Source organism: Eurytemora carolleeae, unplaced genomic scaffold, assembly GCF_000591075.1.
Source record: "Eurytemora carolleeae unplaced genomic scaffold, Eaff_2.0 scaffold1174, whole genome shotgun sequence".
In the NCBI taxonomy this organism is placed as follows: Eukaryota; Metazoa; Arthropoda; class Copepoda; order Calanoida; family Temoridae; genus Eurytemora; species Eurytemora carolleeae.
Window position 1 is genome coordinate 69,206 of NW_019397267.1, and position 15,195 is coordinate 84,400.

General features: G+C 33.2%; 1 protein-coding gene across 1 annotated transcript; it reads left to right on the plus strand.

Annotated features, from left to right (window-relative positions):
• LOC111713146 (protein N-terminal asparagine amidohydrolase) lies at window positions 1-1,569 on the plus strand. Its single transcript, XM_023487952.1, has 2 exons — window positions 1-319; window positions 425-1,569. Exons 1-2 carry the CDS (start codon window positions 67-69, stop codon window positions 1,240-1,242), a joined length of 1,071 nt encoding a protein of 356 aa, XP_023343720.1. The 5' UTR covers window positions 1-66; the 3' UTR covers window positions 1,243-1,569.
• Window positions 1,570-15,195: the final 13,626 nt, after the last annotated feature.

A 15,195-nucleotide genomic window follows, 5' to 3' on the forward strand; every position in this document is an offset into this window, starting at 1 on the left:
TAAAGGAGCGCCAGTTTTCTTGAAACTTCTGCTCTGCACGGACCCGAACACACTCATGCTTTAAACATGGTTCTCCTTGTAAACAATTCTCCACTCTCCGACACCCCTCGGAGTCTGAACTGGTTATACAATCAGTATCCGTCCTTGAAGGACGGAGCTAAACAGTTGGCTGGGACGGAACCAAAACAGATTCACAGCTCCGGGTCCTTGTTTGTATCTGCCCGGGAGTATGCTGTTACTCACTCTCAGGACAGTAAACTATCTGTGGTTGGAACAGATAATCTCATTAATAACACAGCCATCATTATCAGAAATTCAGGTAGATTAATTTTTATAAAAAATTGAAAAAATAAAGTTTTTTATGTTTATGTCAAAAACATCTAATTACAATACTTTTTAGTATATTCATATGTTTTTATTCAAGGAACTGGTGCTCTGTTGTTTGCCCATGTTGACCGGATGAGTGAAGACGACCTGTCAACAATGCTGGAGAAGCTAGGTCATACAACAGGCAAACTTCAACTCCATCTAGTGGGAGGATTTGCGGATACAAAGAATGTGTCTGAATCTCTTCTCTCTCCTGTCCTCTCCATCCTACACAGGAGTTCACACAACCTAGACCTTGTCACTTGCTGTATAGGAGAGGCGTGTACTGTGATGAGGGGCGGGGCACCCTGGCCCCTCCTCTACGGGGTGGGTGTCTACGTCAAGAACGGATTAATGTTTCCTGCATCATTCTTGGACCGTGGACCAGACCTAGATCTTAGGTTGGCTAGAACACTGACCGGTGGTGAGGGGGTTGGTATGCTGGATATATACTCCCCTGAGAGAGAAGAACTGCGGATAGGACCATTCTCCTACCTTCCCATGAGATCAGTAGATATATGGTTGGGACAATCAGATGATTTTATTCTACAGAGTTTAACACCATGTCCTGAGGTTGTAACAGATAGAGAAGGTTTTGTAAGACAGGTTCGGGATACATTGAGAATAGTTAAATCTCATCCATACCCATCCGTTACACTTTTCCAATCTAACTCACCAAGAACTTACAGGAAAGACGAACTTTCGGGGCATTGGATTCCTTCAAACAATTCCAGCTTTTGGAGTCTACCCTTCCCTATGCAGTGTGCTACTAAACCTGAACCTCAGATTCCGTTTCAAGACGACCTTTGTCTCAACTTCAAGCAGGAGAGCTTTCTGGCTTGGCAGGGGTTTCAGGAACCTCAGGTCTACTATTAAACTCTGGGTTTTAGGAACCTCAGGTCTACTATTAAACCCTGGGTTTTAGGAATCTCAGGTCTACTATTAGAACTAGGGGTTTAAGGAACCTTAGGTCTAATTTGAAAGGTTTTATGCTGAGTTTGGGGTTTTACACTCTGAGGTTCCAAAATTTTTGGTCTAGAGGTTTAAAGCCCAGGTTTTAGGGCTAAGGGATAAATTTTGAACGACTGTGATACAAAATAATATGGACTGGAGAACCAGTGATCTCGTTCTTTTTCTTTCTTATTTTCTTTCTCTTTTTTCTATTTTATTCTTTCCTTCTCTCATTTTTTCTCCCTTTTTCTACTTTTTATCCTTTTTTCTCCTCATAACATTTTTTTTCTTGTTTTCACGTCCTTGTATTTATTTATATGCTTTATTAAGTTTACTATCTTTTATTTTAGTAAAATGATAAATATTTGTACAGAGTAATAATATTATATTAAAATAAATTTAATTGATTTACAAGATTATTCTTTTATTTGTGATTTCTTTTTATCTAGTCTCTTGTGTGTTTTCTTTTTATCTAGTCTCTTCTTGTGTGTTTTCTTTTTATCTAGTCTCTTCTTTTGTGTCTTCTTTTTATCTAGTCTCTTCTTGTGTGTTTTCTTTTTATCTAGTCTCTTCTTGTGTGTTTTCTTTTATCTAGTCTCTTCTTGTGTGTTTGCTTTTTATCTAGTCTCTTCTTGTGTGTTTTCTTTTGTTTGTGTTATAAGTATGTTGTGTGTGTTTTTAGTGTTTTTAGTCTGTTTCAAATCACTTTTTTTATGATCCTAGTCATGTGGGTGTCGTTCTTGTCCGTTAATACATAATTTGTCTGTTAGTGTTCCTCTAGTCTTATTTTTGCGTCTGCTGTGTGAATGTTTTAGTCTAATGTGTGTGTTTCCAGTCTGATATGTGTCTTTTAAGTCTAATTTGCTTTTTTAAAGTCTATTGTGTTTGTTTAGAGCCTGGTGTGTGTTGTAAGAAGATTTGAGAAATTAGATAATGATTGTATACAGGGTATATACTCTAGAACTATAGGTTGGAGCCGTGGGAAACTGTTCTTAGGAATCTCAGTCTTCGGAGAACACAGGTTTTAAACAACAAAGATTTAAAAAATAAAGGAAATTTAGATCAAATATCCTAAGTTATTAAAATATCTTAAAAATCAGAAAATCACGTTTTTTATAATTTTTAACTTTCTCTTTACATCTTAAATCTCAGTGGCATGCATGACAGTGGCATGTCCAATTTACAATGGCACCGTTAAATATCAAGAATAAATGAGATATTTTTATTTTTCACACTTAAAATTGATTGTTTTCAATTGTGATTTCTCTACAAAATAACTCCCGAGAATAGAAAATATTTTCCACATAAGTGTTCACTGTTCACTCGTAATTACCACAACCGTTTTATTTAGTTTTCATCTTTGTTTTGAAAATCATTGATTCTAAAGAACCTGAGGCGGGGTTTCTGATTTTCTTCACTCTCATCTTATTCAAGTAAAATACAGTGCAATATAGTTTATATCTGGTATAATACAGTTTATATCTGGTATAATACAGTTTATATCTGGTATAATACAGTTTATATCTGGCATATTACAGTTTATATCTTGTACAATACAGTTTATGTCTAGCACAATACAGTTTATATCTGGTGCAATACAGTTTATATCTGGTATTATACAGTTTATATCTGGTATAATACAGTTTATATCTGGTGCAATACAGTTTATATCTGGTATAATACAGTTTATATCTGGTATAATACAGTTTATATCTGGTGCAATACAGTTTATATCTGGTATAACACAGTTAATATCCTGTACAATACAGTTTATATCTGGCATTATACAGTTTATATCTGGTATTATACAGTTTATATCTGGTATAATACAGTTTATATCTGGTATAATGCAGTTTATATCTGGTATAATACAGTTTATATCTGGTATAATACAGCTTATATCTGGTACAATACAGTTTATATCTGGTATAATACAGTTTATATCTGGTATAATACAGTTTATATATGATGCAATACAGTTTAAACCTGGTACAAACAGTTTATTTAGGAATAGTATTTAGGAAAATCCAAAAAGTATGTCCAAGGCAAATTTTGCATATTTTCGCGAATTTTCTCATTTTCTTAAAATATTCATATATTTTTTAAAACAAACTTAATGTTAAAAAAATTAAACCTATGATATAAAATAATAATATATAGATAGATAGATAGATAGATAGATCTGTAGATAAATAAATGTTAGGATGTTTAGGTTTTATAGTTGTATACTGTAGAGTGAAGATAGCTCGGAGCTCCTTATTAGACAACTTGTCACTCATAGAGATACAATCTAGGTGGTCGCAGGGACGGGGCGGGAGGGGGAGGGAATTGCTGTGAAAAAAATATTGCAATGTTTTAACCGGGCCCCCTCAGAGCGATTTCTTTTCCTCTCTCTCTCCCCCACATTGAACTGCTGTAGCCCCTGAATTAATATATCCTGGGAACATTATATTAAAGCTTGAAGTAGCCTCTGAAATAATATATCTTGGGAACATGACATTAATGCTTGAATAGCTGTAGACCCTGAATTAATATATCCGTGGAACATGATATTAATGCTTGAACTGCTGTAGCCCCTGAATTAATATATCCTGGGAACATGATATTGATGCTTGAACTGCTGTAGCCCCTGAATTAATATATCCTGGGAACATGATATTAAATCTTGAACTGCTGTAGCCCCTGAATTAATATATACTGGGAACATGATATTAATGCTTGAATTGCTGTAGACCCTGAATTAATATATCCGTGGAACATGATATTAAATCTTGAACTGCTGTAGCCCCTGAATTAATATATACTGGGAACATGATATTAATGCTTGAATTGCTGTAGACCCTGAATTAATATATCCGTGGAACATGATATTAAATCTTGAACTGCTGTAGCCCCTGAATTAATATATACTGGGAACATGATATTAATGCTTGAATTGCTGTAGACCCTGAATTAATATATCCGTGGAACATGATATTAAATCTTGAACTGCTGTAGCCCCTAAATTAATATATACTGGGAACATGATATAAATGCTTGAATTGCTGTAGACCCTGAATTAATAAATTTTGGGAACATGATATTAAATCTTGAACTGTTGTAGCCCCTGAATTAATATATCCTGGGAACATGATATTAAAGCTTGAACTGAAAATTTGAGATTGAGTTTAGACAACAAACAACCAGCAGGGTGCCAAGCAGTCAGGCAGTACAAGCCTGAAAATCAAAGCAAAATCAAAAATGGGTCTTCATAAGAAGTAAACAAAAAAAATTTGAAATGTGAAGGATTTTTTGTTAAGCTGCAAAATAAAGTTTTTAAGAAAAAAACTCTTTCACGATCGCTTAGTCCAGTCACAACCAACGGTCACAACTCACCATGCATTTCAAAAAAATAATAAACAACACTTGGTTAAAGTCTTGGTTGAGCCATAACAAAATCATTGATAGGACATTGCATAGATCAGAAACTTTATAGAGAAGACATTTCAACGACAATTCAAATTGAGAGAAAAATATGTTTTCTTGCATCGTAAAAATAACAGTGTTTGTGTTTATACTGCATCAAGAGATATGATTTTGTAAAAAGGAAATAATTTACCTTATCGATGAAAAATCATTAAATGTACTATCTATGAAATGTCCTATCTATGAAATGTCCTATCTATGAAATGTACTATCTATGAAATGTCCTATCTATGAAATGTCCTATCTATGAAATGTCCTATCTATGAAATGTCCTATTAATAAAATGTCCAACCTATACATGTCCTGCTATAAAATGTCCATAATTGGGCCCAAAAAGGGATTGGACACTACAAAATAAGGAACTGATCACTAAAGCTCTCGTTAAACTCACTATATCTGCGAACCTGATGGGGTAGAGCATAAAAAAATTACAATATTATTTAAAGTGTGAACATTTGATAATTCAAATTTTCTTTTTTTATTCATGAGTTTTAGATTTTTCAGATTTTAAATATTTATAATCGAGTAGATTTAAATTTTATTTTTTACTTCACGCACGGATAAGACTATTTTATTTCAATCAACAAAATCAAATATTTAGAAATAAATGTTTTAATTCATGTTCAAGCTCACTGTTCGTATTATGTACAATGATAATCCTGATGAACTATGATAACCTATGAACATATATCACCTGGAACAATGAAAGGTAGATTTGAAGATGCTCCATTGTTGTGAGATGACAGAGAATTAGATACACCTGCAGTGCAGACACAACCAAACCAAGAACATAGGTAGGTACACAGAACTAAATACAAAGATAGAAGTTTAAACTAAAACCTTTGATGTAGATTTAAACTGAATCCTAATACATAAATCTTCTCTGAATCCAGAAACGAAGCTTAAACCGAATACATAAATCTAAACTGAACCCAGAAACGTAAAGTAAAGTAAATAAACAGATATATATAGATTTAAACTGAGTTCTAAAACTAAATCTAAACTGAACCCAGAAAAGTAAATCAAAATGAATCCAGAAACATGAATTGAACCGAATCCAGAAACATAAATTAAGATGAATCAAGAAACGTAATTGAAACTGAATCAAGAAACGTAAATCTAAACTGAATTCAGAATTGTAGATTAAACTTCAATTAAATTAGATTTAAAACATTTGAAATGAACTGCATCTAGAAACGTAGATTTAAACCTAGTCCAAAAGAGTAACTTGAACTGAACCCTGGATTAGAAATATTTAAGATTATAAAATATAAATCGTGGAGTGTTATTAGTTATCACTAACCACGCTGATTTATAAGTTCGGTCCTTATTTAAGCTGTCATTTACAACCATACTTGACTTATCGAATTAATTACAATAAAATGAATAACAGGGGGGAACTTTACTGTAAGACGAAATAGGAAATGTCCAGAATAAACAGTTTTGAAATTTGTAAAACTTCTTAAGATTTTGTTGTACCTTTTGTAAGATCAAAAACCTTCAAAGTCTTATAAAGACGAACAAAGCTAAATAAGACTGTCAACCGAACAAAGTGATGAATGATGAACACGGATTGATAAACACAGATTGGTGAACACGGATTGATGAACACGGATTTATGAACACGGATTGGTGAACACGGATTGATGAACACGGATTAATGAACACGGATTGATGAACACGGATTGATGAACACGGACTGGTTAACACGGATTGATGAACACGGATTTATGAACACGGATTTATGAACACGGATTGATGAACACGGATTGGTGAACACGGATTGATGAACACGGATTGATAAACAGGAATTGGTGAACACGGATGGATGAACACGGATTGGTGAACGGACAAACTGAAAATATTGATGGGATCTGGCAACGCCGGGTACTACTGTTAGCTAGCTGTAAGAATTAGAAAAATTCCAGACTTGAAATAAATGGTAAAACCAAGGTCTCGTATCTTCTGATAATTTAGTGCTTTACAACATTAATTATTAGGAATAAAGTTACCCTGGCCTTCCATATTTTACTAGCAAACCATAGAGTAGAGATATAATAGAGTAGTAGAATCATATTGTAGAATATATTAATAGAATGATAGAGTAGAGATAGAGTAGAAATAGAGTAGAGTAGTATAATCATAGAGTAGAGATAGAGCAGAGTAGTAAAATCATAAAGACAATAATGTTTTTTACTCCCTCGACAATTCCTGCTGTATGGTGAGGCTCGATTAGTAATAAATAGGTCCGTTTCTTCCGATAAAAATATATATCGAATATTTGAGACTCATAAATCGCTACTTATCACCTATATTCGGGGTTTAGAACCACCAATTTCATAGGTTTATTCTTTTTTAAATTTAACTCACTTTGAAATTATTTAAGAAATATTTTTGTAAAAATTAAATTTTAAATAAAAAGGTAATTTTCAAAAAAAAGAAAACAGGGGATCCATAATACTGTGGAATATGAAGACGACTTTATAACAATTGATTGATTATGCATTTTGTAGGTTAATACTCAATTTATTAAGTAAAAAGTGTCTGTGTGCAGTGTCAAGTTTATAAACTGGATAATTGCTGTGGTTCATCATCATTGAACTTTTTAAAATCATAAATGGAGTCAACAGTCGTCTTCTCATTTCACATCTATGTAGGTTTCACTTTATTTCCTCAGTTTGTTGTCCAACAATTTTATCTTTTGCCAATATTTTATTCTTTTTCAATATTTTCCAGATTTTTATTAGATATAGATTCAGGAGTTTTTATGTAGATAACATACAATCAATATGGTTGAAATAGATAGATAGATTGATAGATCAATGAGGGGAGGAAGGCCAACCACATCAATCTCTGGTCCGAACCACATTCTCCTCATTTTCTCGTCCGAACCACCTCGAAATCCTCGTCTTTCAATATAATTTTGTTTAAAGTGTCCGATCCTTGAAAAATAAATACATTTTTTAAAAGTATAACGACGATAGATGAAATATAAAATTTTCCCAATTAAATTTTAGATTTGTGTAAAAATGAAAATGCTCCATAAAAGATGTTCTACAAAAAAGCGTCTGTATCAAGACTATTATATATGATTAAATACTGTTTGAATTCATAGGGTTGTGACCAATTAATTGTAGCAAATGATTTGAATAATATAAATTGAACATTATTTTTCTATAATTTTAAGCATGCGGCAGGCAAATCTACCTTATTTGTAAATAAATCATAAATCAAGATTATTTGGTATGGGTTGAAATGGAAAGATTAAAGACCATGTTCACGCGAATTCTTTGGTATAAATTTTTATTTGTGAAAGTTATCCATTTTGGAGGCAGAAGAGATTCAATTGTGAACCTAAATAATGGTTGACATCATTCTCGTGGATTTGAAGATTCCAACATCTCAAAATCCTTGGAAAACTTTATTCTAGTCATGGTTTATGCCCTAACGTCGCCATATTTTTTAAAAATGTATTTATTTTCAAGGATCGGACACTTAAAATAATATTGAAAGGACGAGGATTTCGAGGTGGTTCGGACGAGAAAATGAGGAGAATGTGGTTCGGACTTGAGATTGATGTGGTTGGCCTTCCTCCCCTCGATCTATAGATAGATAGAAAGATAGATAGATAGATAGATAGATAGATAGATAGATAGATAGATAGATAGATAGATAAGGTTTGGATATGCTATGTTGCTTGAGGGTAAACCCAAGTAAATTAATAACTGTTAAATTTACTTTAAATCAACCATTTTCCCAGATTTTTTGCTGAACTCTAATAAACATGTTCACACCGTCTCCACTGTTTTCTTGCATTGTTTACAAAATTGTGTGTGCCACCTTTAACCCCCCCCCCCCTCACTCTCCCTTATTCCAATCAATTCTTCATGTAATGATTTAGTATGTTGTAAAAAAAGAAGGACGGAGACAAGGTACTAATGCAAGGAAAAATAATTGCTGTTGGGTATACTCTGCGTACATATTGAAACCAGTTCTCTCTGGGCGGACTTTGTAAACAAGAATAGATGCATCACTGTTCGTTTAGTATCCGAGGAGGTTAAAAAAGCATTAAATTTTGATAATTTTGATAATTCATGCATATAATAGTTTCCTATGACCAGAATATTTCAAAGATTATTTTTGGCAAAATGGATTCCATGTCAGGCTGTGACATCCGTCTTGTGTTTACTTTTCCGCCCAAAGACAGTACACTACAGTACAAAAAAGCGTACACCTCTGAAATAACTTTCCTTGCATTATTACCTTAGATCAAATTCATGATCATTAAACCGTTGGACCAAAATCTAAAGTTGTTTTTTTTAATTCTTAAAATCAATCATTTACCAACTCCTATGTGTGTTTAATGTATAAATCATGGTGTTTAGTGGTTTTTTTTTTATTATTTGACTGCAGTGATAACCAGAAAGTTCTGGAATAGGAAGACGACTTTGAGAATCAAGTTTAACTTTAAAAAGTTCTATAACCATGAAACACATTAACTGTGCAGTGTAAACAGACCAATTGCACAAAAAAAAATTTATAAGTGTCTTGTAAAACTATTTGCTTTCTAAAACCCTAAAGTATTGCTATAATGTCGTCTTCATTTTCCATTGTTTTCTGGTTATAACTGTAGACGTTTTTAAACAGTGTCTGGCTCTGTGTCAAGATAACTAAAATGTTGGGGTTCAAATATCCTGAGATTTGAGATGTTTTTGTTTAGACCTCGTTAAACTTTGGACAGGATAATTCCAGATTCCCCGCTTCTTCCCAGCTTTCAACAGATTCTCTTTTTTATCATCCCATCCCAGCCTTTCCTGTCTCATCCCAGCATTTCTTGTCTCATCCCAGCCTTTTCTGTCTCATCCCAGCCTTTCCTGTCTCATCCCAGCCTTTCCTGTCTCATCCCAGCCTTTCCTGTCTCATCCCAGCCTTTTCTGTCTCATCCCAGCCTTTCCTGTCTCATCACAGCTTTTCCTTTCTCACCCCCTTTAACAAGATATTGATATACTCCAGATTATGAGGATTTTGACCAGAACTTGGCGTGCTCAAACAGATAATAGTGGTTTAGATTTAATGGTTGAAATAATTGGTTTAAACGAAGGAAGTTTCATTATTAAATACCAATATAAAACCAGATCAGTGGATAGTAACCATTATACAGGGAGTCTCCGTTAACATGAAATCAAGTGATGATCTAAAAAACTAATCTATACAGATTGTGAATCAAATTAAAGTTTTTACTTTGAATTCTGAAATGTTTTTAGTAAGAACTCCTTTTATTTAAGAGCTATTGAGAACAAAAATCTTTTGAATTTATCAGGTCACACAGTCGGACCATGCAATAATGTAATTTGACCTTTCGTTCTGTCTAGTGGAGTGTCGAATATACAGCGTCTATTTTCTTAATAATATCTTTAATCGCGATAAACTGACTTTTACAATACAATTATTTTATTACGCAAATAAAATAAATTGTCATGTTTGAACTATAAAGTCATAATTAGTCAAAGATCAACTTATATAATTAAACAAATGTGAATTTAAAGAATTTTAGTGTAAAAAATATAATTTGTATTTAGAATAAAAATTTAAAATGTATTCTCAACATCAATAACAGTTATTTCACGTCAGAGTAAAGTAAATTGTATTGAAATATTTTTACGTTTTCAATTATAACTCAATTATGTAACGAGGGAGGGAAGGCAACCTCCCCCCCACAGGTTCCGAATCTCATTTTACATATTTGCGGCAGTGTGTGTCCCCAGAGGGCTTCCGAACCTCCCCCAAATAGTCTTCCGGGAAGGATCTTCCATTTGTAATCGTCAATTTCTACTTAAAACGGGACTAATTTGATTATTTAAGCACGGTAGTCTATCTATAGTATCCTTAACAGTTGCATAAATTTTAGTTTTCGGAAGCACTCTAGGGACGCACACTGTCGCAAAAATGAGGTTCGGAAGCCTGGCGGGGGAGGTTGCCTTCCCTCCCTCATGTAACCGGATAAATTTGCTTAATTCATGCTTGTGTGTAAAAATTTAAGCTAGGAGCGCTACGAGGTCACAAAATCGTACCTGTTGTTTCGCATAAATTTAAACTTCACTTTCTGTTTAGTTAAGGTTGATTTTACTTCTGAATTCTATTCCTTTTTTCCAAAATGAGGTCTGTGCCCTCTAAAGCCTGAGCATGGATGATTTTCTCTTGAATTGACCTGCTTAGTCTGGTTTTACAGGAATATAGTACAATTTAGATTCTAACGGTCACACTCAACCATTTGGCATAAGAATGGGGGGGGGGGAAAGAAGATGGGGGGGGCGAGGAGGGGGGAAGAAGGGATTGACGGAAATGACCACTAACTGCTTCTCTGCTTCTCAAGAAATAATATTTTACCTAAAAGAGTAGACAAGGGGGGGGGTTAACAGGTGGATTTTTATATGTTTACAAGTGTATAAAGATTTATAAATGTGTATTCATAATTTACAAATCATATTCTATTTCAGAAATGCTTTTGACATATGCATTTATAAAAAAAATGACGGACACAACTTTTGTGAATATTAACCCTTTTTCGGAGAACATGGTAGTTCTGCTGATGTAATGCATCATCAATAACCTCCAACAAACATTTTGCAAAATTTAAAGATTGCAAAAATGGCCGCAAATTGCAATGCTTCACATTTTAAACTATTAATTATTTTCTGAGTGTCGGAAGATCTAAAATATGGTTTTGAGAACTTCTAAGCGAGAACAAAGGGAAGGAAATTGACAAAATAAAATTCAGGTACTCAAAAAATATTTCACACACAACTTTTTTCTTTTTATTGGAAACAATTGAGTAATTTTTTGGATTGACATATGATTAAAAGATATTACATATTTTTGTCATTCAGGGGAGGAGGAGGTGGATGAGGAGGAGGAGGAGGAGCAGAAGGAGCAGGAGGAGGAGCAGGAGCAGGAGCAGGAGCAGGAGGGAGAAGAGGAGGAAAGGGGGTGTTTCGGTAGCCTGGATAGCTTGAGGGGAGGAGAAGGAAGAGCATTATCGTTAAACCTAGATTTTGAGTGAATTATTGCTTTTGGTTTAATTACAAACCTGCTCATTAGATAATTTTAGGAAATCAAAGTCACAAATTTCACTCTGTCAGTCTTTAGGCTAACTACACAGCACAGCCGACTTAACTCAGGAGTACCACGGTAACTGATTAAGTAAGTATACCACGGTAATCTGTCAAGTAAGTACCAGGATAACTGATCAAGTAAGTATAACGCGCGGTAATCTATCAAGTAAGTACCAGAATAACTGATCAAATAAGTATAACCACGGCAATCTATCAAGTACCAGGGTAACTGATCAAATAAGTATAACCACGGTAATCTATCAAGTAAGTATCACGGTAATGCGGGATAGTTTCAAGTTCTTCTAAATTGTTTAAAATTTACAAATCTACAAAATCTTACTTTTTAATTCCATTTTTGTTCTCTTCATTTCCTTGAAATCCATGTCTTCTATCCACTACAGATTACTTTTGTAAATAAATGGACCGTGTGTAATTATTTATAGCAGGGGAGGGGGGGTTAAAAACCCTCAAAGAGAAAGGGGAATTGTCTGTGCGCGCAATCATTTTAATTTTTACCGCTTCCTTAATTATTTAAGTTCGTGCTGAAACTACTGCCGATTAGGAGAAACCTACCTAGCCGAGACATTAGTCCAATTTTTAGCTTTTTAACTTTTATCATTTTTATGAATGGCTTCCTAACTTTTTAAAATTTCCTAGAAAAGACGACCTTGAACTAGTATACATTGTTTCCAAGGATATCTTTGACATTCTCCGAGACATATCTGTATTTCTTTATTGCAATGAATTATAAAGAGAGACAGTAATATAAAAGCTGAATGATAAAAATAATAGTATTTATCTTACTTTGACGTTTATTGGGTTGTCTTAATATAACATGGGAATCAAAGGGATTGTAAGCGTTATTTCAAGTGACCCTCGCATGCAAAGATGGTAATGCCCAAGGTTATAATGCAAGGAAAGTTAATTGCAGTTGCGTATACTCTGCGTACATTTTGAAACCAGTTCTCTCTAGGTGGAATTTGTAAACAAGAATGGATGCATCAGTGTTCTTTTAGTATACGAGGAGGATAAAAGCATTAAATTTTGATAATTTTGATAATTCACATAATAGTTTCCTATGACCAGAATGTTTCATTGATTTTTTATGTGAAAGATGGATTCTATGTCAGGCTGTGACATCCGTCTCACTCTTGTGTTTACATTACCGCCCAGAGACAGAACACTGCAGTACAAAAGATGCGTACACCTCAGAAATAACTTTCCTTGCATTATAACCTTGGTAATGCCCGATTTTCAACGGTACTCTTGACAGCTTTGTTCGATCAAGTATGAATTAGAAATAATTTTTTTTGTTTTCTTAAAAATGTTTATTTTGATTTTTAGCTTATAACAAGCGATTGAGAAAAGGATTAAAAAAACACATTTCAATCCAGAAAAACGACAGTATCTTCCACAAGTTTGAACAGAAAGGGTACCGTTGTAAGAAATTTAACTTCAAAAATGTCCGTCAAAGGTCCGAATTCGATTGTATTGCCATGCCGTCCTTGAACTCCAATATCTCTTGTGACAAACTGCAACTGTGTACAATTGTAAAATATTGAAGCCGTTAAAAATATATTTTGCAAGCGTCAATTTTTTTTTTTTTTTCAATACAGAATTTGCAAGGATTGGGAAGAGAGTAGAAACTATTTAATTGAAGAAACCAGGAGCTGGACTTCTTGGGGGAATTTTCTTCACAGTTAGCTCAACTTTTTACAAACTATTTTGTCATTAAGGCAATAAAACATAGCTTCAGGCTACTTTTTGGGTGGTAAACGAGCTACACAGATTATGCTATACAGGAAGCAATGATAGCTAGATAGATGGATAAATAGATAGATGGGGAATAGAGAATAGATGGATAGATGAAGAGATAGATAGATGGGTGAATAGATGGATAGATGAAGAGATAGATAGATGGGTGAATAGATGGATAGATGAAGAGATAGATAGATGGGTGAATATATGGATAGATGAATAGATAGATAGATGGGTAAAGAGATGGATAGATGAAGAAATAGATAGATGGGGAATAGATGAAGAGATAGATAGATGAGAGAATAGATGGATAGATGAAGAGATAGATAGATGGGTAAATAGATGGATAGATGAAGATATAGATAGATGGGGAATAGTTGGATAGATAAAGAGATAGATAGATGGATAGATGAAGAGATAGATAGATGGGTGAATAGATGGATAGCTGAAGAGATAGACATATGGGTGAAAAGTTAGATATGAAGATAGATAGATAGATATATAGATATATAGATATATAGATAGATAGATAGATAGATATATAGACAGAAAAATAATATATAGGCAGATAGGCAGACAGATAGATAAACATATACATAGATAGACAGATAGATAAATAGATAGATAGATAAATATATAGATAGATAGATACAGGAGCTGTAGAACGGGGTTGAAAATGTCGGTTAAAACTACTAAATCTTTCAAGACTGTGTATTTATCTATATATTTATATAGATAGATGACCATAGATTAAAAAGATAGATAGATATTAGATAGTTGGTCGGATTTACAAAATATCTATTAATGAAAAAATTTTCTATACTACACATACATTTAATGAAAGGTAAAAATATATTTCCATATCAGATTATATGTGATATTGTAATATTTATATTTATAAGCATCACAATTGAAGAATCGAATGCATGTACATTGTATACATGTATAAATTTAATTTTTTCATTATTAACTTGTTTTTAATAAGCTTGGTAAGTAAGAGATATTTTCATTTAAGACTTTGACCGGGTCTTTTTCAGTATCAAACTTTCTCCACGATCTCAAAAACTACAAAAAGAGATAGGTTACAAGGATTTTTTATTTTTTCAAGTTACAGATAAATTAGACATGTTATAGATGTAAACTTTCGTCTCAAATATTATTCTCAAAACGAAATGATTTATTTTCAAGTGTCTGGGAGGGCTTATGACTTCATTTATACTAGAGATTTCAAAGATATATATTTTGGTACCAAAAAATACTGAGTTTGCATGAGAGGAAATTTTTAACAAAATTTGTTTATTTTTTTAATTTTGTCCGTGTAATCAAGTTTTTAATATTTGATAAATGACATGATTGGTTTCTTTGTTGTGGTTTAGGATTAGACCACAACAACCTTGTTTATCAGAAATAGACAAATTATGCTAAAAGATAAAATATATCAGTATCTAGGTTTAGTGTATCTGTATCTATGTTTAATGTATCAGAATCAAGGTTTAGTATAAAAGTTTCTAGGTTTAGTGAATCTGTATCTAGGCATAGTGTA